Below are 20,305 nucleotides of genomic sequence, written 5' to 3' on the forward strand. Positions count from 1 at the left end.
GACGGCAGCGGGGCCTCGGGGCCAGGGGTGGAGGCCCTGTGCGGCTCCCTCTGAGAGGCACGGCTCTCTCTCCAGCACCTTTTCGGAGCCCCCGCCCTGGGCCGGGCCCTGCGCCAGACGTGCGGGAACAGAGATGGACCAGCCCCTGCCTGCTGCCCTCCGCGGAGCCCCTGTCTGGGGCGGATCTGTGCCCGACAAAACCGGCTTCACCTTCCAAACACTAACTGCAGAGAGGGGTCCCTTGGGCTCATGCCTCGTTGGCCCTTTCTCGGCACCGGCCCTGGGCTCTGCCTCCCTGCCCCCTCCCAGGGACCCCATGAAAGGGAGGAGGGGACCCCGGCCCTAACCTCTCCTAAGGGAACCACCCCCTCCCTGTGGTTGGAGTACGGCTGACCCACCCCTCCCAAGCCCCAGCGGGTCATGTGAGCAGACCTGGCCAATGAGAGTGCAGGATCCTCTCCCACCAAGGCTGGAGGCCCGGATGGGCATGTGACCCAAGTGGGCCAATCACAGCCCTCGCTGGATTTTGAATGAAACTGACTTTTCATTGCTGAAAGAGACTCACTTTCCTTCTTGAGATATCAGGACCCCAACCCACGTGGGCCTGAAGCTACCCGGAGCCAGCCATGCTTCTAAGGAGGGGCCTGCCTGGAAATGAGCTGACACAGAGGAGAGCGGAGGCAGGGGACATAGAGACCAGGTCAAAGAAGCATCCTCTGGGTCCCTGGATCCAGCCGTGCCTGAACCCGACTGACTCCTGCCCTTCTTAGTCGCATGAGCCCTCAGTTCCCTGACCTTCTGCCTAAGCTGATATATCCAACACAGTCTTGACTGATACCGGCATGTGCTACTGGCTTCCCATTCTACAGAAGTGGAAACTGAGGCTGAGAGGTCACTTGACTTGTCCAAGGTCAAACAGTTCCAGGTGGAGCCGATATGGTCATTCAGTCTATGTTCCTGACCACTGCACTATCAGCCTACACCCCAGGGCTTGCTGAACCCCCAGTGTAGGAGTCCCTGGGTCTTCCTCCTTTGCCCTAACAGTGAAGCACCAGGAATTAGCGTCCCAAGTTCTCTGATACAATCCTGCGTGTGTTGGTGATGGTGGGGAGGTGCGGGTCTCACAGCCGTCAGCCACCCAGCAAACAAGCATCCCCTTTCCCGCTCTGTGCTGTGTGGCCCCCAGAGACTCACTTGGTGTTGGCCGGCTGGATGTTGCTCAAGTAATAGTGCACCGAGCGGTAGAGAAGGCCCACGACGGTGGTCCAGGCTGGGGAAAGAGCAGATGGCCAGACACCTGTCAGCATCCCAGGTGACAAGCATGAGAGACACAGAGCTCCCCGCCAAACCCACTCGCCCACCAACACACAGTGCAGACCTCACACCCAGGAACCCGGCAGCTCCTCGGGGGGCGAGGGGAGGGACACTCAGGGGCAGAACAGGCCACAAGGATAGAATGTGAGTAGAGACTCCCCTCCACTCTTCAACTGTGAATCCAACCGCGGCAACCGCTCCCTACGCTGCCCGGGGGAGTCAGCTCTGGACACACGGATGCTGCAGCTCCCGGGGAGCCAGACACCATGAGCTTCTGAAGGCAGAGCCCCCATAGAGCTGTGGACGGCAGCGCCAGGTGACAGAGTTGCAGTCCTGAGCGCATCTCAGGGGCTGCCTGCGTCTGCAGTATTTACAGCAACACCAGCGCTCGAGAGAGGCAGGATTTACAGTCACCCAGACGTCTGTCACGCCTTCGGCTTGGTTGCACCTCTCTGTGATATTCCAACTTGGAAACAAGAATCATCTATTCTGTTACCTCCGTGCACGAGCTTAACAGGAGGCTGGGAGGAGCAAGGTGCAAGCTGACCTCCGAGCTCTTCGGGATATTGGTTGAGTGTGTTAAAATTTCAGGGACGTATTTAATAATTCACATAACACTTACTGTGTGCCAGGTACTGGTATAAGCTTGGCTCTTTTAATTCTCACCAGAATATACTAAGACTGTCCCCTATCAGAGATGAGGAAACTGAGGCTGGGCAGCTTCAATAACTTGCCAAGTAAGTATGTGGCTGACCCAGGATTCGAGCCCAGCAGTTCCATCCACAGAGTTGGTGCTTGTGACGAATAAGGTCTACCGCCAAGTGTGAGAAGCTTCCCTATGTACAGACCATGAGGCTGCGGTCCTGCCAATTCTGAGAAACTGAGGATTTCTAACAGATGGTGCAGCCGTGTGAGACGGCAGAAGATCCCACAGGCAGTCGGTTGACCTCGGCATTGTCCCTGGACCTCCCCAATTTCCGTCGTTCACCCTGAGTGCGGGGGGACAGTCCCCTGAAAGCAGGACACCCCGATATCCCTGAGCACCTTTCACACAGGCAAACTAGAGGGTACAGGGAGCAGAGGTTGGCTCCCAAGGGCTGGGGCGTGAGGACCCCGTGCTGGGGATGGACACCATGGCCCTACGCCCCGCAGCTCGGCCCCCAGTCCTGAAGGCAGAACCCGGGAAGTGCATGGCCTCCGGCCAGATTGTCAGGAACTGAGAATCCACAGCTCCCCCGACCGCCCGAGGCCCCTGGGACAGTCACTTTCCAAGGGGCAGACGGGACAGTCATGGCCGCCAAGGTGGCCAGCGCCACCCGGGCCACCGGCGGCGCTCCAGGGCCAGGGAGAGTCATCGGGGTCCCCTCGGGGCGGGTTTATCACCGGCCTTGGCTTGGACCCACCCAGGAGGAGGACACCGGGCCCCCCAGCAGGGAGGGGAGGTGGCCACATCAGTTCACATTCCGCTAAGAATCGCCTAAGGAGCCCGTCTGGAGTGCAGATTCCCAGCCCCTCCTCCCCACGCCCAGTGCATCAGGCTGCAGCGGACCTGGAGTCGAGCCGCCGCTGTGACAGCGTCTCAAGAGCGTCTGATGACACACTGTGGTCCCACAGGCACACAGAGGAGGCCTGGGGGCAGCCCCTCCGCCCACCAACAGCTCACAGGGCTGAGTCCCTCCCCTGGGGTGCAGGTCCCCCCGGCCGTGCTCACCTTGGCTGTGGAAAGCCTCATGGGGGATCTCGATGTAGTTCTGCCCCTGGGCCGGGAAGCGGTAGTGCGAGGAATTCATGGTCTTGGGGAGCAGTTTGGCCATGGAAAAGTCTAGAACAAGCCAGAGAGAGGAAGCTGCAGTCAGTCAACTCCAGGGCAGGAAACTGGGCTGTAAAACCCCACCTTCTGTTGTTTTGGGGTTTTTTTTTTTAACAGAACGAGCTCTCTTGGGGAGTGTAATTACCTTTAGGAAACGAGCACCTAAAAAACAAGTGTCCAGGGCAGTGATTGCGGCCATGTGGCCGACCCATCCATCTACCACTGCTGGTGGGGGCTCTCCCAGCCTGGGTGACCCCTGTGCCCTCAGCGCAGCCCCTCAGCTCACGAGGCCTCGGGTACTGACTGCGTCCCGTGCAGCAGGGAGACCCCCATGCTGAGGGGCCCCTCCTCCACGCCAGGGACCCCACGAGACGCAGGAAAACGAGACACTAATCTGAGCGAGGCAAACTCATCCTCCCATGGAGGGACCTGTCTTGGCCGACAAACTGCCACTAAAATGAACCCAAGTGGGTGAATTAAGCTTACTTTCCAGACCGTGGCTGTGGTGGTAAAGTATTAGGGTACCACGCTCCCTAGACACAGACCCTGAAAACAGAAGGGCTGCGACGTCGGCCTCTAGGGGACCCCGTGCCTGTTGTCTTGGAAAAGCCTCCAGCTGACCCCGGGAAACCTGCTCCCCCACGGACACTCCAGGGGCTGCCGCTGCTCGCCTCCTGCTCTGAACGGAGACAGTTGTCACCCGAGATGAATCTGGCCCCCAAGTCAGCATGCGAGGCTCCCGTGGTCCTGTGTGCACATCCCAGCTGTGTCGGGGCACGGCTGCCCCGATCTAGCTCTGCCTTCCCCCAACATATCATTGTGCGTCAGGCGACGTACTTTAGGACAGCGGAGAGGTGCATCTCCAGTGATGGTGTGTGAGCTTTGTGTGTCCCTGGGCGCGTGCAAGAAAACGCAGGAGTGGAGCGGAATTCAACAGGCGGGTGGCATCCCCTGCACCCCGCTCCCCTCCCGCCGCACAGCCGGTCCCCGCCCGCACCCACGCTGCCGAGCTACCTGCCATGGATGAGGAGCCCGTGATGGCAACCATGGGCTCGCTGGCCTGCAGGTTGAAAGATATGTGGCCCATGACGGTGTCCACGGTGTCTATCAAGCCCAGCACCACGGCACTGTCCTGCAAACAGCACGACACGAAGGAGGGAGACGTCAATACGGGGCTCGCTCAGCACGTGCACCCGACGGAGGCAGCAAATGGACCAACGCACAAGATCCAGCTTCACGCTCACTGTCAACATTCCTGCAGAGGAGGACGCCCAGCATCTGCCGAGCGATGTGGCGGGCCAGGCTCTGCCCTCACGAGGACCAGACGAGAGCAGACACAGTCACGCCGCTCCCCCGTTTCACAGGCGCGGAGGGGACCACTGAGGTCACCCAGCCCAGCCGAGCCCGCAGACCGTGGACACCGGCTGAGGTTGACCCCGGTCACCCAGACCATCAGCTCCAAGGCTTCCACGCTCAGACACAGAGTGACCAGACCTGGTCCCCGCTCCACTCTGAACTCACTGGGGACCTTGACAGGTCTCTGACCGGCCCCCCCAACTCCACCCCCTTCTGCTTCACGAGGAGGGTTATCACGGCTCCCAAGTGCCCTCCAGGACGGAGACGCCAGCACTTGGGTCCTAGCCTCTGGGACAGGGAGGCGGCTTCAGAGGTGCCAGCACCTCGAGTCACCCCTGGCCTCCCTGACGTGCCTGGGGTGTCCCTTCCCCTCCAAGGGCCTCTCCACTCTGAGTCCCCAGGGCAGAGATGATCCCAGTGGATCCCCAAGAAGGCAGGGGTCCCTCATGGTGGCCCCGTATCTCTGCAGCCAGCTCGGATCAGGCTGACTATCCCTCATCCTCAGACACACGTCTAGCAGGGCAGGGGCGTCTCAGTTCCCTGGGAACGCGCTGTGTGACTCTCTGCCATCACACCCCTTCTCTCCTTCCCGCCTTTCTGAAAAAGCATCTGTCTGTTGCTAAGCGTCCCAGGCGTTCTCTCAACAACACACGCTCCACGAGAGTCTAACGAGCTGGAAATAGAAGACTGAGGCCAATTTTAGACATTTCCTTTCAGGCCTGTGGCCTGATTTCAATCAGCCAAGCACAGTTCAGCACATGAATATCTGTGTTTCTGGCATGCAGATCTGTTGGGTAGTGGCTGATTCATACCTTCCCTTTAATGCACAGTAGAGCCTGCCTGAGTCTGAATAGTTTCACGATTATTCATATTTTGTGGCAGAGCATTAAGAAAAAGCTCATTTAAGATGATGCAGAAAATACATCTGCTCAGGCCCTCCACTGGCCATCCTCTGGGTGTTTCCCAGGCAGCAGCACTGTACACATCGTCCCCCCGGAAATCATCAACTCTGCAGTGCTGTGCCTTGTAAAATAGAATGTGTTTCTAGGTAAGATTATATCAGTCTTAAGTTCGTGACCGTCTTTCTCTCCCTTTGCCAATGGGAAGCCCGATCTCATTCCATTTGAAACTGTTCAAATAAAAGGTTCATCAAATGTAAACCCTGGAGCCATCTCATTCATAACGAGAGAAGGTGATGTCTTTCTGCTTCAAACTGGCAAACGTGTTTTAAACTTTACAGGAGTTCAGGAGAGGGAGCACTTTAAGTAACGGTGCGGTCCCAGCCCTTCCAGGCAAGGCAGTTAGGAGTCTTCCTCCCGCTTCTCCACCCCTGCCAGGCACCTTGGAAGTCACCTTTTTGAGACAGAAGCATCAGAAAATGGACAGAGCCAGGATCCCCAGGTCACTGGGCGGAGAAGAGCTGACCCACGTCAGACTTGGCATGAGTGAGAAGTGAATGTCCACTGCGCTGAGCCACTGAGATGTAGGACCTATTTGTTACTGCAGCATAGCATAGCCTAGCCTGACTGATAGAGCATCGCAGAAGATACTTAATATTATGGGGACATGTCCTTGCCATAATTAAAGAAAAACGGGTAAATTCAGATATATAGCCTATGTGTAGACTATATCTGCATATAAGAGAATTGAAAACTAGGTTTGAAGGGATATATACAAGAGTGTTAATAATCATTCTCTCTCAGCCTGAGGATTTCAGGTGATTTTTATTTTATATATATTTTTATGATCTGCATTTTCTAACTTCTCCACAACATATTCACTTGTTTTATTTCTTAAATAAGTAAAATCAAGAAAGTTACTTTCAAAAAGAAAAGAAAAGGTATTCCATTCTCCTAATTCTTTAGTGTACAGAGGAATGGAGAGGCTGCTTTGATATTTACTCTTATAATCATGAAGTGTATATTGTCACATGTTCTACTTTTTTCATTTAATCTAGTGATCTTTAAACATCAAACATGTGTTTTATTATCATTCAAGAACAATGTGATGGTAAAAAATAGGTTTCTAAAATGATAAACAAGCATACATTCCTCATGCAGAAATCCAACTGTTTTCCTGTTCAGTGTTGACAACAGGACCATGGTACTGATGCTCATAGAACTGATCCATAGAGAAGACAGAGCATTGCAAATCAGTCGTATGTCCAGTCAAAATTAGCTCTAATATCCCAGAGATGCATCATTTCTCTTACAGATGTGAATTGGGCCATACTTATGCCACTTCCAGAAAGACAAAAATGTGCCCCTTTTGAAGATCTAAATGTTCTTTTCTCTTACCTCTGACACAGCAGTCCAACTGGGCAAAAAAAGAACCTCTCCCACGGTCTTTAAGAAAGTCTAAAGGAAGACAAGATGACACTGCTTAGCATGTATCCTTAAGCCTCAAAATTATAAGACCTTCGATTTTCCCATCTCTGTCAACCACGGGCTGGGTTTTACACATACACAGTAGTAAACCAAAATAGCTCCCGTTAGTGGATCTGGTTATATTGTACAAAGCCCTTTTATAGATTTTATAGATGTTATCTTATTTGCTCCTGGTGACAACCCTTTAGTCAGTGACAAACATTTAGATGTTAGATGTGTGTTCACAGCTTAGTTACGGCAGCGGCCCTAAGTACAGTACCTGGAAGATATAACCGGCCCTCGGTAAAAGCCTGTTGAACAAACGAATGAATGAATGAACAAATCATGGCCTGCTCCGTGTGTTTTTCTTGGCATGAGAAGCCAAGCTGACATAAAAACCCACTTGTTTAATTGGAAATGACCCCTCCATAAGCAGAAGTTACTCGGGGTCCCTTGGACAAATCACCTTAAAACCATGCTTGGTTTGGCTCACTATTGTTCTTAAAAAATGAAAGTAGCTTGTAACATCTTCAAATTGGGAGATTTAAATGAAACTATGTGAATTTCCTCCTTCTTGTGAAAAAAGCAGAAGCTTGGACAATTCTTATCCCATAGTCCCACATGGCCACCATTGACCAAAACTGAACAGCAGCTGACCCCTTAGGTAGTTGTGCATTCTCCAGCTCACCCCAGTCCTCACCACTCCCTATTGCCTTACACCTAATCTGTTTCACTCATTTACATTACTCATGTAGGTTTTTAACAGTGCGTCTCCTACTACAGACACAAGAATTAAACTTAGAGCCTGTTCTAAGCCTCCTGTATTTCCACCAAACTGCCTTCTCCAAAATCCACATTCTTCCTCACACTTTTAGACACTAAATATTTAGAGATCATCAAAACTCCTCACTCTTTCATTTATCTTTATTTGATAAATACTTATAAGACCCTAAAGTGCAATACCTTAAAATTTAAAGATGAAATTTAAAAACTAAATATGAAAAAAACAATCATGATCCCTGCCCTCATTGGGCTTGAGGCCTAGGGGGCAGAATTTATAATCTAGAGCAGGGGGTCAGCACTTTTCTTTAAGAGGATCACCTAGTAAAAATTTTAGACTTTACACACCATACAGTTCTGTCACAAACACTCAGTTCTGCCACTGTAGTGCAAAATTAGTGACAGACAATCCATAACTAAATGAGTGTGTTACAATAAAACTTTATTTACAAAAACAGGCAGTGGGCTAGATTTGGCCCAAGGGCTATAGTTTGCTGAGTCCTGATCTAGAGCAGTTCAGCTGAATAGAAATATAATGCAATTCACAGTTTTATTTTAAATTTTCTAATAGCCATATTTTAAAAAGTGAAAACAGGTGAGATTACTTTTTAATAATACATTTGACTTAGCCCAACATATCTAAAATATCACTTCAACATGCAGTCAATATAAAAATCATCAAGTTGATAATTTACACTCTTCTGTTATACTAAATTTTAGAGATCCAGTGTGTATTTTCGATCTTGATTTGAACTGATCAGAGTTCAAGTTCTCAAGAGCCACGTGTGGCTAATGGTCTCCTTATTACCCAGCACAAAAATTGACTTCTTGTCACTTTCCTGTTCAACTATTAGTAGTGAGAAGCCAGGGCATTATGGAAAATTGGATATGGATGCCAAAGATTTTTATTTCTCATCCAATCAGAGATGGGTGGAGTTTGGGGTAAATCTGCAGGATTCCTCTCCAGGACACCCAGAGTCAGGTATCTCAACACGGGCCCCCATCAGAGGTCTCAAGCTGATGGCCCACAGGCTGAATCTGCCTCATAAATGTCTCTTATTTGGTTTGTACACAATTGCTTTTAAATTTCAGTTAGCTGTCCACTTTTTTTTTAATTGGATGATTTTCCATTTCAAAATCAGGTACGGAGTTTTGCTTGCGAAATCAAAAGAGGTTACCCTCAAGGTTAAAGTCAGGGGACTCTTGAGCAGCTCGATGCCACTCCCTGTGGGTGGGCACCTTCCAGTTTGCCACGGTCTCTACTCCTCCCTATTGTCTATCTGACCCAATCATCCATTTACTTTATTTGAGTTTGGGACCTCTGACAGTGTCCAGTATATCTGAGGGGAAAAGGGGAGTCAAAAGGAAAGAGGAAGTCGCCAAGCTTCAAAAATAACTGTTTCCTATGTAGACCTGCATTGAATTCTACGTTCCCATGTAGACATCTCTTCAAGACCATGGAGGGGCCGGACGCTCCCGTTCACGCCTCTGGGCAGTCTGCTCCCTCTGGGCATCCTCACACCCACCCCCAGAGCTCACGTGCAGAGCCCGGAAGTGCTTCCTGTGGGGAGCCCGGAAGTGCTCAGAGTGCTGCCTTGGCCCCGCCCATACTGCCATATGATTGGCTGAGCTACCAAGCCAGGCCCACTCCCCTTGGCTAGTGATTGGTCTAGGCGCAGTCATGTGATGGATCTCTGCAGGGGGAACCATGGGAAAGAATTTCGTCCCCTATAAAGAAAGAGGAGCCCCCTGACCTTGCTTTCCCTCCTGGTGGTTGTTAGTGAGGTGTGGTGTTTGGAACCGTTCCAGCCCCTTGGAAACAGAGCAGAACGCCAAGAGAATTGTCCTGCTGCTACCCAAATCCCTGCTGTGAATGAAGACTGAAGTAATCAAACCTGGAGTGAAGCAGTTAGATGCCCCTATTGTTTTTAAAATAGTAATATGACTGTTTATTTGCAGCCAAAACCATTCTAGGAGAGAGAGACTTGGGTCATCAAATTATCCCCATAACACAGACTGGGAAACTGAGGCTTGAAGAAGTTAAAAAGTTGCCCAAGGACATAGAGCTGGGGGTCAAACCCAGGCTTGCCTGACTCCAGTGTCACTGAGCTCCTGCAGCTCGGGACACCCCCTCACAGCACTTTTCAGACTCCATGGTCCATCTTCATCCTCTCAGCCCTGAGTCTCTTGGAAGCAGGAAGTGGTTCTTGGTCATCCCAGATCCTCAGAACCTAGCATGTTCTATGAATGAATGAACGAAATCTGAGACGTCTAACTCTTGCTTCTGTCGCCTGGGCAGGAACACTATGGCATTCAGGACCCACCCTGCACTTCAGGATGTCTTTGTTTACAGAACACATACTTTCAGGTACTTCTTCGGATCTGTCTTCAGCAAGGAAACCAGTAAGAATTAAGAACCCTTAAAAAGCACTCGCCAAGTGCCAGACACATACTATGCACATAGGAACCCTTTTAGTCCCCAGTGAGGTGAGTACTATTATCTCCCCATATCTCAGATGAGCAAAGTGAGGCAGAGAGATGCTACATAACGCGACCGAGAGTGCACTGTAAGTAGCCGGCAGAGACATTCGACCCAGCAGTCAGACCCTATACATCCTGCTCCTAACATCCTGCTGCACTTTTGAAGTGAAACGGTCTCAGGCATCCCTTCTTTCTGCACATCAACCAGGAGCCCTGTGCTGAGATCGAAGTTATCAAGCCCCCAAGAGCCCAGCATGCTCCTCTACCTCGACCTAGAAAGATTTTGAGAATGAAAAGAGAAAGCACCTTGGTTCCAGTGCCATACGTGGTGCATTCCCTAAGTGCTTTACGTAACTTTGGGAATTCCCACTGAGATACAAGTCACAGTGTTGGGGTCACACTGTGGCCCCACGGCTAAATCTGCCAAAGACCCAACTCCACCTTCTACCTGTTGCCAAGGGAGGTGGCAGACTTTAGAACAGGAATTGCAAACCCAAATGCCTACAGGGGCCAGGTGGATGGAGAGAGGGGCCAGGCTGGCTGGGCACTGGGAAAACAAGATGAAGAGTCGAGTCTCATCTGCAGGAGACTCCGTTGAGCTGTGTACAGCTGGCCGGAGTAGCCACGCCATCTGGTTGAAATCCAGACTTTTATATTAAAGTTTCTGATTCTTTCAGCCCTGTGTAGGTCAAACAAGGCACATCTGTGGGCCATGGTCTGGCAGTTTGCCAACGCTGATCCACTCGGCACAGAAATCAAATAGCTTTACCTTGGTGAGATTTAATGCTGTTTCCTCTGAGAGGGATTTATTGGGTAAGCTGAGAGACATATTTTGAAGGTACTTCAGAACGATTCCAGGACTCTGGAAGTTTCTTCTCTCCTCTGTCAAGTTGGTTATGATGGGATGGTATGCATCACTGGGCACCTAAAACAAATCAGCAACACGAGTTCCTTTAAGAACTAAAGCCGAGATTTCTACAGAAGTTCAGTGTGTCCTCTGGGCCTCATGCTTCTCACACCATAGTAATCATGGTAGTAGCACCTACTATATACCAGGCAGGCACTCTTGTGACTACTTCACAAATAGTGTTAACGTTTCATCCTTACAGCAGCCTCATGAAATACGCACCCATTTGATACATGACACTAAGCGTGGAGAGGCTTACGCAGAAATAAATAAGAGAACTGGGGTTTGAACCCAAGCAGATGGTTCTAGAGTCTGTTCACTCACTATTACGTTAAGGTTCCCATGGAAGGGAAGTTGATTGATCACAAATGAATTCCAGAGGGGAACACTTTCTAAATGTATTGATCCTTTCCTCAAACATCAGAAGAAAATGGCACAGAGAGAAGCCAATGTCAAGGCCAGCTCGTCTTTGCTCTCAGCCCATGGTGCCAAGTGCACCAGAAAACAGTCTCGGGCCGGGGGTCGGGGGGGTCCCTGGGAAGCCTTGTTAACTCCGTGTAGGTTCCTGAGGCTACAGGCCACACAGGAAGCAGGTCTTCCATTTAGTCACTCGAGCATTGCGATTTAGTTCCAGTGTTGGCTTCCCCTCCATTGATTATTTCCTCCAAGACATTCATTATACTGCCAGGAAGACAGGACCAGACTGTGTAATGGGATTCCCACTCTCCTGGCATATAGTCCAAGCAAAAAGACATCACCAAGATGGGGAGGTGGGGACAACATTAAATGCATCTGCTCACCATGGTGTTTGCTGTGGGTGTCGTGAGGAAGCTGGGTGGCGTTGAAGACAACAAAACATGCTTTCCTGGAAAAAAATCGATCATGCTTCATTAAGGGCTAAGCCGTGGTCACCTCATTCACCCTCAGGAAGGCCTGTCCTTGTTCAAAAATCTACCAGCTTCAGAGACAAACGAAGAGTCTGAGAATGTTTTGAGTAGCAATGTCGCTGGAACGATAAAGGCCTAATAAATCAGCCAAATGGGTAGATTGTATGGATTTTCCCAGGTCAAATTATTGTTCCATTTATAGTCTAAATTGCTTGGGAATAGTCTTTAGGCCAGTCATCATATAAAGAGATGACTTTATACATGGTTTTACTGATTTCAAATAAATAAAGAAGCAAACGAAATGGATTTCCATTGCCAGTAGTCCATCTGGACTACTTAGAGGTAAAACACAGAGGGTGGTGAATCACTGGGCTGGGACAAACAGGAGACCTCGGCACCTCCCGTCCCAGTGAAGTGACACTGGCGTGGACCCCACCAAGGGGTGGGGAGAGCATCTTCCTGAGCCCCTCCCATCCCGAGGATTCTATTCAAGACCCCATTTGGTCCATTACGAATGATGATAATACTGAAGACGTCCAACTCCTTCTAATTTTCGTATTCCCCAGTGAAAACACAGACTGAACTAGACACTCTACTTCATTTCTGGAAATCCTTCAAGTTGCTTTGGGTGGTCTGAGGGAATAACCTCATCACCCATCCCTGGCTCCAGGAGTAAATGACCCCGTGGGTGGAGGTGGGTAGCTGGTGAGAGGGTAAGGTGTGACACTGCCCTGGGGATCAGAGCCCCAAACACTGTGTTCTCCAAGTCACAGTGACAGTCATTCCTTGGATGCCAAGGAGTCCCAGCAAATTCACATTTACCTCATGTGAGTCCATAAGAGAACGTGAAGGACAATAAAACTCAGCCCAGCGGCCCTGTCCATCCTCATAACTGATGACCACGTGAGACTAGGCTGAGAACCGAGAGTCAGCCGGGTCCTAAGTCAGTCTCGGTTCCCAACTGGCTCTTATAAGAGCATCTGATTGTGCAGAGTGTGTTTCTAGTGTCAAAGAAACACACTTTCAAACTGTGGGACTCTGACCAAAGCCTTCTGCTTCCTGGGCTTCTCTATAGAAGGAACGGCCAACCATTGCAGGGCTGGGGGGACACCTGAGCAGAGGGATAGCTGATCCACACTCTGCCTTTGTGTGAATTAGAAGAGAAGAGGCCACCTCCGCTGGACCGACCCATCAGAAAATGGCACTGCTCTAGCTAACAGGTTAGAAGAGGGGCCCCCTCCAGACAGGTCACCCAGGGAAACGCCCCCTTTGGGTACCTACAGCCCTAGCTCACAGCTTCCTGTACAGACAAATCTTTATGCAAAGGAAGGCAGAGTCCAAAACAGAGATTCCTAGTGACGTCATATGAGACACAAAAGGTCACATATGACTCCATGTCTATGGAATTATCCAGAATAGGTAAATCCATAGAGACAGAGAGTAAATTAGTGGTTGCTAGGAGCTGGGAAATGAGGAAAGGGGGAGTGACTGCTCACTGGTGCTGGGTTCCTTTGGGGGTGATGGTTGCACAACATGTGGACATAGTAAGTACCACTGAACTGTACACTGTAAAATGGTGACATTCACGTTTTATGAATGTTACCTCCATTTTTTAAATTAGTGACTTTCCAAGTCCCACAGTTCATCGTGGTTGACTGAGGATCTGAACCCAGGTCCAACTGTCCCCCGGGTCCCTGATCTGAACCACCACTCTGTGCTAAGCAGGAAGGCAGCGTCCTGGGGGTGCTCCGAGGGCCCGTGGTGGGTGAGTCTGGCACGCGGGAGGCATGTGGTAAACATTTGTGGATAGAATGCACTAATGGACCTGGAACACTTGATTCCCAAAGCTTTCCATAAGCATCTGTCACAAACACCTCGAAAACTCCCTGGTGACAGCAGGAGAATATTCGTCTCAGCGTGTTTCTGGTAAATTGTGGATTCCTCCATCTCAGAGGGCAGGGGCTCTAGAAAACCCATCGTATCGGTGAGGCTGATCAGGACACATCTCAGCCTGCAGCGCTGACAGCCGCATCAGGAGAGGGAGGAGAAGAAAAATGCTGGGAAGGGGAGTTGGCTGCGAAGCCCGCCCCCTCCCCAGGAGCTGAGGTCACCCCCGGCCCACAGCCCCTCCCCTCTCACTGACCAATGGCAGCTGTGAAGTACATGGCGATCTCATCCGGCGTCAGGGCCCGTTCCCAGATGATGAACTCATCAAAAGCGCCGTTCTCGTAGCGCTTGGGCTGGTCCTGATCAGACCCTATCACGAGGTTGACATTGGGCTCCCCGTAGGCATGAGACACTTTTCCACTTGGGTCTGAGGTGCTCAGCGTCCCGTTGACGTAGACTTTCAGGCCCTCCTTGGACTTCCATGTAAATAGGACGTGAGTCCAGTAGGGGCCTGGGAAAGAGCAGAGACACCCTTCTGATGATGTGGGTCAAGCTCCCCACGCAGTGGTCATTCTAGTTTTAAGCACATTTCTCTTTCTTATGATGATGGGTCAGTGCTACCGCTGGTTGAGTCCTCATATAGGTCATAATCCACATCTCACTTCTCTCAGTCCTTAGGAGCACAGGAAAGAAGGTACCCACCCCCGAAATCCCAGAAGCCGTTCAAAGAGACCCTTTGTCATTTTAAATTAAATGAAGTAATAACTAATGGTCATAACTTGTTCAAAAATATTTTTTTAATCCAGCCGAGGCCAGCACAGGGCAGGTCAATGAGACCTATCTGAGGACCTGATTCAGCCCAAAGGCCACTGATACCCACCTCTGCCCTGACCTCAAGCAGGTGACAGCAGCCAATATGGCAGCACCGGGGGAGAACAGACCACGCCTGGCTCCGTCAGGATCCTATATCAGGAGCCTCGGCAATGACTCATCTCTCTGTCATGAGAACCACGGTTCACCACCGAGAAGAAAGCTCACTGGACTTTGATGGCAGCTTGCCCCGCAAATGGCCACACACACAGGTGTGTGCTCAGACGCCCTCAGGGACTTGCTGCTGGAAGACGCCCTGTATAGGAAGCCTATGACCCGAGCCAGGCGGTCATCTTAAATCACCCAGCAGTTACCCCGGGGTTCTCGCTTGGGATTGTGCAACTTTCTAGCCGTGAGTTTCCGGAGAGCACTTGGATCCGAGACAGGTCCAAAGTCTCACTGCCCTGGAGTGTGAAAATCCCTTCAACGAACAAATAAAGAGCAACTGCCAGGCAGAAATGTTTGCAGTTCTCCCCATTTCTCTGGGTGGGGAAACAATCAGGATTCAGCAGATCTGACCTTAAAACGTGTTCAAGATAAACGACTGGGTGCCTGATACTGTGTCAGCCCCAAGGGCTCTCTTCTTACGGAAGAGACTGATAGCATGTGGAAGGTGATAAGAGCCATGAACAGGGCCAGGACAGGCAGGTCTGAACAGGTAGAGGACGCAGAGACAAGCTCTGGCCTCGGGGATCAGAGAGGGCAAACATGCAAGATTCTCTCAAACTCTGTGTGCACTGAATTTGCCCCTTTTCCGGGTATGGAGGTACGAGCTTGGTCCCAGCTCACAGCAGCAGCAGAATCAGGCAGATGCGTGCAGTGCTCACAGGGCCCCTCTCCTGTAGGATCCTTGTGTGGTAGCTCATTCCCCTCTCACAGTCACCCTATGACCGAGTACTGTTATTGTGCCCACGTTACAGACGAGCACACTGAGGCACAGAGCGGGCGGGTAAGGCGCCCGGGTGCGCACAGCTAACAGAGGGGTGCAGAGCGGGATTTGACCCAGGCTGCGTGGCTCCAGGGCCCATGGTTTTTTAACAACTGAGACACGCAGCCTCCTTTAAATGGTCCGAAAATGAATTTTCCTTGCCTATATCAGAGATGTCATTTCCTCCTGAAGGAGATCATTCTAGACTCCCACTTTGCCCTCCACCTCTGCGATTCCCTTCTTAGCCTCCAGTCTGGACTGGGCAGCCCGTCCACGCTACCTCGAGACAGTCTGAGTCCCCCGTCGCCTCTCCCCATCTCAGTTCCCACTCCAGACCTCCGGCCTCCCCCAGCTTCCTGGCCCACACCTCTGACCTCATGCCGGGCCAGCGAAGGATCCCATTGAGCCCCGGAGGAAACAGGAATCGTCAGACAGAACCACGTGGCCTCCCAACACCCACCTACGCACTCAGCCACATCTGCACACACCCAGTCCCCACACTGGTCCAGACCATCCCTCCTGAATCCCAGGCCCTGGCTGGCCTGGTGCCCACACGCCTCCCCTCCCCTAATCGTCAGCCCCTCTTTTTCACGGCGAAGTCTAAACATTTGCAAGTCTACAGCACTAAAAAGAAGGAGGGAGGGGAAGGACAGGAAAAGGAGAAACAATAGCCACTGTGCTGAGCCCTCCGCATGCAATGTTCCATTTAATTTCCCCCAAGCTGTGAGGTAAGTATCATTAATGCCTTCACTAGGGAAACTGAGGCTCGGGGCACTAAGTAACATGGCGCAGTGCCCCAGCCATCCCGCGGTCAGGGGGAGCCCAGGCGTCCGCCCGAAGGACCCCGCCCCTCATCCGCCGTGCAGACATCTCCGCAGAGGATGTCATCTCACCCTTTCCAGCAAGTCCTCCCAAGCAGCCCCTGAGAGGACGTGGCTCAACCTCCCGCAGGCCAGGGGACCGACAGCGGAGCGTCTGGCCTCCTTACGCCTCCCTGAGGGTCCCTCTGGGCCAGCGGCGCCCTTACCTGGGGGGCTGAAGGTGGCCTCCCACGTCATGGCGTTGTCACGCGTGTAGAGCTCCACGGAGCCCTTGCCACCGCTGGAGCAGACTTTGAACCCGTTGGAAATGACCTGTCCCCCGAACGCGAAAGGGGTTGTTCTGGACTGTTCTGCTTGCGTCTTCCAGAAAAAAGAGAACGTGACCCCTGAGGACAGAAAAGGCGTGGGGTTATTTTTAAAGAAAAATGGATGGGACTTAACCTCACTGAAGCAGGTCGTTCTCCCTGCTCTTTTTCATTTAAAAGGCAGTTTTCTTTTTTCTCATTCCAGAGACAGTGTATGCTCAATCCAGAAAATACAGACCATAAAAACAGGTAATATTTCTGAACAGCTCACTAAGTACCAGACACTTTACTAAGGGTTTTAAATGAATTCTCTCCTCATAAATACTACAAAACCCGATTATTATTCATCGGCTTACCCCGTTAGGCAGATGAAGAAACTTGAGTCCGGTTTGCCCAAGGTCCCTGAACTAGAGACCGACTCAGATGAGACCCAAACTCAGTCTGACCTATAGACGTCGGCAGTTAAGGTAGCTCCAAAGCCTGTCCATAAACATATTTTACAGAGAAAGGAACCACCTCATACATACTGGTTTATAAGCCACATGTTTTGAAAACTTACTACATCACAGACCCCCTCCAATGTCCATAAATACACCCCTATGTCATCATTGTTTGTATCTGCACCTCATCACATTCTAAACAGGAACTCTAGGGAATTCCCTGGTGGTCCAGTGGTTAGGACTCTGTGCGCTCACCACTGAGGGCACGGATTCAATCCCTGGTCGGGGAACTAAGATCCCGAAAGCCGCGTGGCATGGCCAAAAAATAAAATAAACAGGAACTGTAATTTGTTTTTTTAAACAGCAAACCCCTCCCCCCGTGACTGAGTCTTAAAGTTGCCTTCAACTTTTAATTTCCCAAACAGAACTGGAAGCTAAACCTTTCTGCACGTCTCAGATTAGATGCCTTTAGGATAAATTCCCAGTAGGGCATTTCTAGTCAAAGAGGAAGCCACTTTGAAAGGTTTTGAGACCTGCAGTTGTTCATTCCCAACAAAGTGGGGCACACGAAGGCCCTGGCAGCCGAGACAGCCAGTCCGCAGGCTCCTAAGTCCTGAGCCTGGTCCCCAGGCTCCACGTGGACTAAATGGTATGAACAAGCTGTCCCATTGGTGGGTGTGTCTCCATCACTGGAAGCAGGGGGAGGGTAAGGAACAAAGCCAGCCCTTGATGGTGAAGACCCTGACCCACGATCACTTTGCAGTCCAGGGGCAGGCTCCCGGGGGAGGGGTGACAGTGGCCACACCTGGCCAGAGGCTCCTGGAATTGCCCTTTGGATCCCTGATTATCTCCACTCTGCTTCTCTGAATCCAGTAACATTTACCCTTTCTTTGCCCATAAGTAAACTGTGTGCATGCATGCGTGTGTGTGTGTGTGTGTGTGTGTGTGTGTGTGTGTGTGTGTGTGTGTGTGAATGCATGCAGCCTGCCTGGACTCCGTGGTGAAAGCCGGCAATAACTCAGGCGGCCTCAGCCCTCCCAACCTGGCCCAGGCTCTGTGGTGGGAAGGCTTCATTGATGCTGAGAGAGGAGGTCCCCAGAGTTGATCAAAACAGGCCCAGGATGGGGCTGGGAGGGGAGCGGGGGTGGCCATTTGCCCTGGGCCCTATTTATATAAAAGGCACCAATTTTAGACTTTGGATCTTATCTTCCAATGAGATTATGGGCACAGTCCGAGAGAGTCTGAATTAAAAGAAGACATTTGTCATCAAGTATAAACCTCTGTCTCATCACCACCCATCCTGGCTGTAATGCTTTATGAATCAACATATTTGTCACAAGTTGTTCAAATGTCTTGTGACAATATAATTGTGACAATTACACTGCATTATACCTTTGTAGGTCGAAAGCCTTAATACGATTAAAATAAACATGTAAAACATGGCATGATTATATAATAATCATGGGAATATTTAATTATTAATTAATATATAATTAATGTATAATTATAATTATATATTATAATCATAATTATATATAATATATAATAATATATAATTCCCTGGTTTGGAATTTCTCTAATTTTTTTTTTAATGTAAAGAGGAACCTCAAAATAACAGATGAGGCTCAGAGAGACTCCAGGGTAGAGCTCAAAGTCATAAGGAGTATGTTCTCAGGGCTACTGAGGAAAAAGAAAAGTCCCCAAAAGTGCCCTGGGACACAGGTCATGCCAACGAAAGGACGGGACTTTGGCAGTTTGCTCAGAGGGCGGCTGGGCTGTCCCAGACACTGTTCCACTCAGCAGGTGGAGGGGACTCCCAGGCCCGGGGCATCCCAGTACTTCTGTCTGCCTTGCACTGCAGCGGCGCAGAGTCCAAAAACAAAGACCCGAGCCTTCCTGCCATGCCTCTCCACTCAGAAACAACCAATTTCACATGGACACGAACACGGCACATTGTGAAACTTTTGTTATGAAACGAAGTCCCAGCGGGATTCACACAAGTCCATTTTTTCCAAACACTTTGCTGCATTTAAAAATTCCTTTCACTCAATCCTGTCTTGGCCAAATATCTTTCTGTCCAGGAAGAAAAATAAAAATAAAACATTCAATTTGGCATTAGGTAAGGGAAGATTGAAGCAAACAATGGTTACTATAAGCCAAGCTTTTCATTTTTGTTCATTCAGCCTACAAAATAATCATTTCTATCTGAGGAACAGCTTGCGTTTAAACATCAATTTATGTCTTCATAGAGTCTTAAAAGATTCACAATGAGCCCTCTAATATTAGCATTTTCAGGAACTTTGCTTCTTGCACTTGGAAGTGTCAATACAAAGGAGAAAAACTCTGAAAATAAAGAACTGCAATATTGACAAACTGATTCAATACTTTTCTTCTTTTTATGAGCATTGAATCCTCATCCATCCGAAAAAAATAATGTGAGGAAAGTTCTTTCTCAATAAGACCAAGAAAAAAAAGAAAAGAAAAAATATCCAGCTGTCCCAAGAAAAGATGGATACATTTGAGTGTATAAATATTATAAAATTTTGCAAGGCAAAAAATTTACTATGACAAAGTCAAAAGACAAATGACAACCCAGGAAAAAATTATTTGTAAAACACTGAACAAACAAGAAATGAATTTCCTTACTATATAAAGAACACTTCATAAAGAAAAGTAGGATCACTACTGCTTAAGGAAAACTTACTTTGAGCAAGATAGAATGTCCCAGGAATTTTCATGTATTCATTCTTTTAGTCCTCCCGACTAGGGTTAGGGTTAGGGTTACAGTTAGGGTTATGAGCCAGGTGTTAGTACGGTCCCCATTTTACAAGTGAGAGGATTGAAGCCAAGAGAGGTAAAGTAACTTGTCTAAGGCCACACAGCCAGCGACAGAGTCAGGATTTGAACCAGGCAGTCTGGCTCTGGAGTCTGCACCTGTCATCTCTCTGTCTGCCCTTAGAGACAGTGTTGTTTGGGAGAGGACTCACTTGCTGAATTAGACAAAAAAGATTCGAAGGCATTCCATGGAGGAGAAAAATGCACACTACAGACCTGGGCTAGGCGAGGAAGTCTTCTTGTGCGTTATCCTCTTGGTGTCTGCTGCGGGCGGGGCAGAGGTGGCAGGCAGGGGTGGGTAGGGAATCTCTCCAGGTA

The 20,305-nt window shown here is 50.0% G+C and overlaps 1 protein-coding gene across 3 annotated transcripts in view; it reads right to left on the reverse strand.

Annotated features, from left to right (window-relative positions):
- ADGRD1 (adhesion G protein-coupled receptor D1) overlaps positions 1 to 20,305 on the reverse strand; it is a 146,760-nt gene that overhangs the window by 102,119 nt on the left and 24,336 nt on the right. For all 3 annotated transcript variants that reach the window (XM_060118957.1, XM_060118959.1, XM_060118958.1), the window contains 8 exons: positions 16,614 to 16,793; positions 14,045 to 14,299; positions 11,815 to 11,879; positions 10,877 to 11,032; positions 6,778 to 6,837; positions 4,139 to 4,256; positions 3,026 to 3,136; positions 1,195 to 1,270 (listed from right to left, as the gene is read on the reverse strand). In XM_060118957.1, coding sequence (XP_059974940.1) covers positions 1,195 to 1,270; positions 3,026 to 3,136; positions 4,139 to 4,256; positions 6,778 to 6,837; positions 10,877 to 11,032; positions 11,815 to 11,879; positions 14,045 to 14,299; positions 16,614 to 16,793 — 1,021 coding nt within the window. The remainder of the gene's footprint in view (positions 1 to 1,194; positions 1,271 to 3,025; positions 3,137 to 4,138; positions 4,257 to 6,777; positions 6,838 to 10,876; positions 11,033 to 11,814; positions 11,880 to 14,044; positions 14,300 to 16,613; positions 16,794 to 20,305) is intronic.

This window comes from Mesoplodon densirostris, chromosome 15 (assembly GCF_025265405.1).
Source record: "Mesoplodon densirostris isolate mMesDen1 chromosome 15, mMesDen1 primary haplotype, whole genome shotgun sequence".
NCBI classification, from domain to species: Eukaryota; Metazoa; Chordata; class Mammalia; order Artiodactyla; family Ziphiidae; genus Mesoplodon; species Mesoplodon densirostris.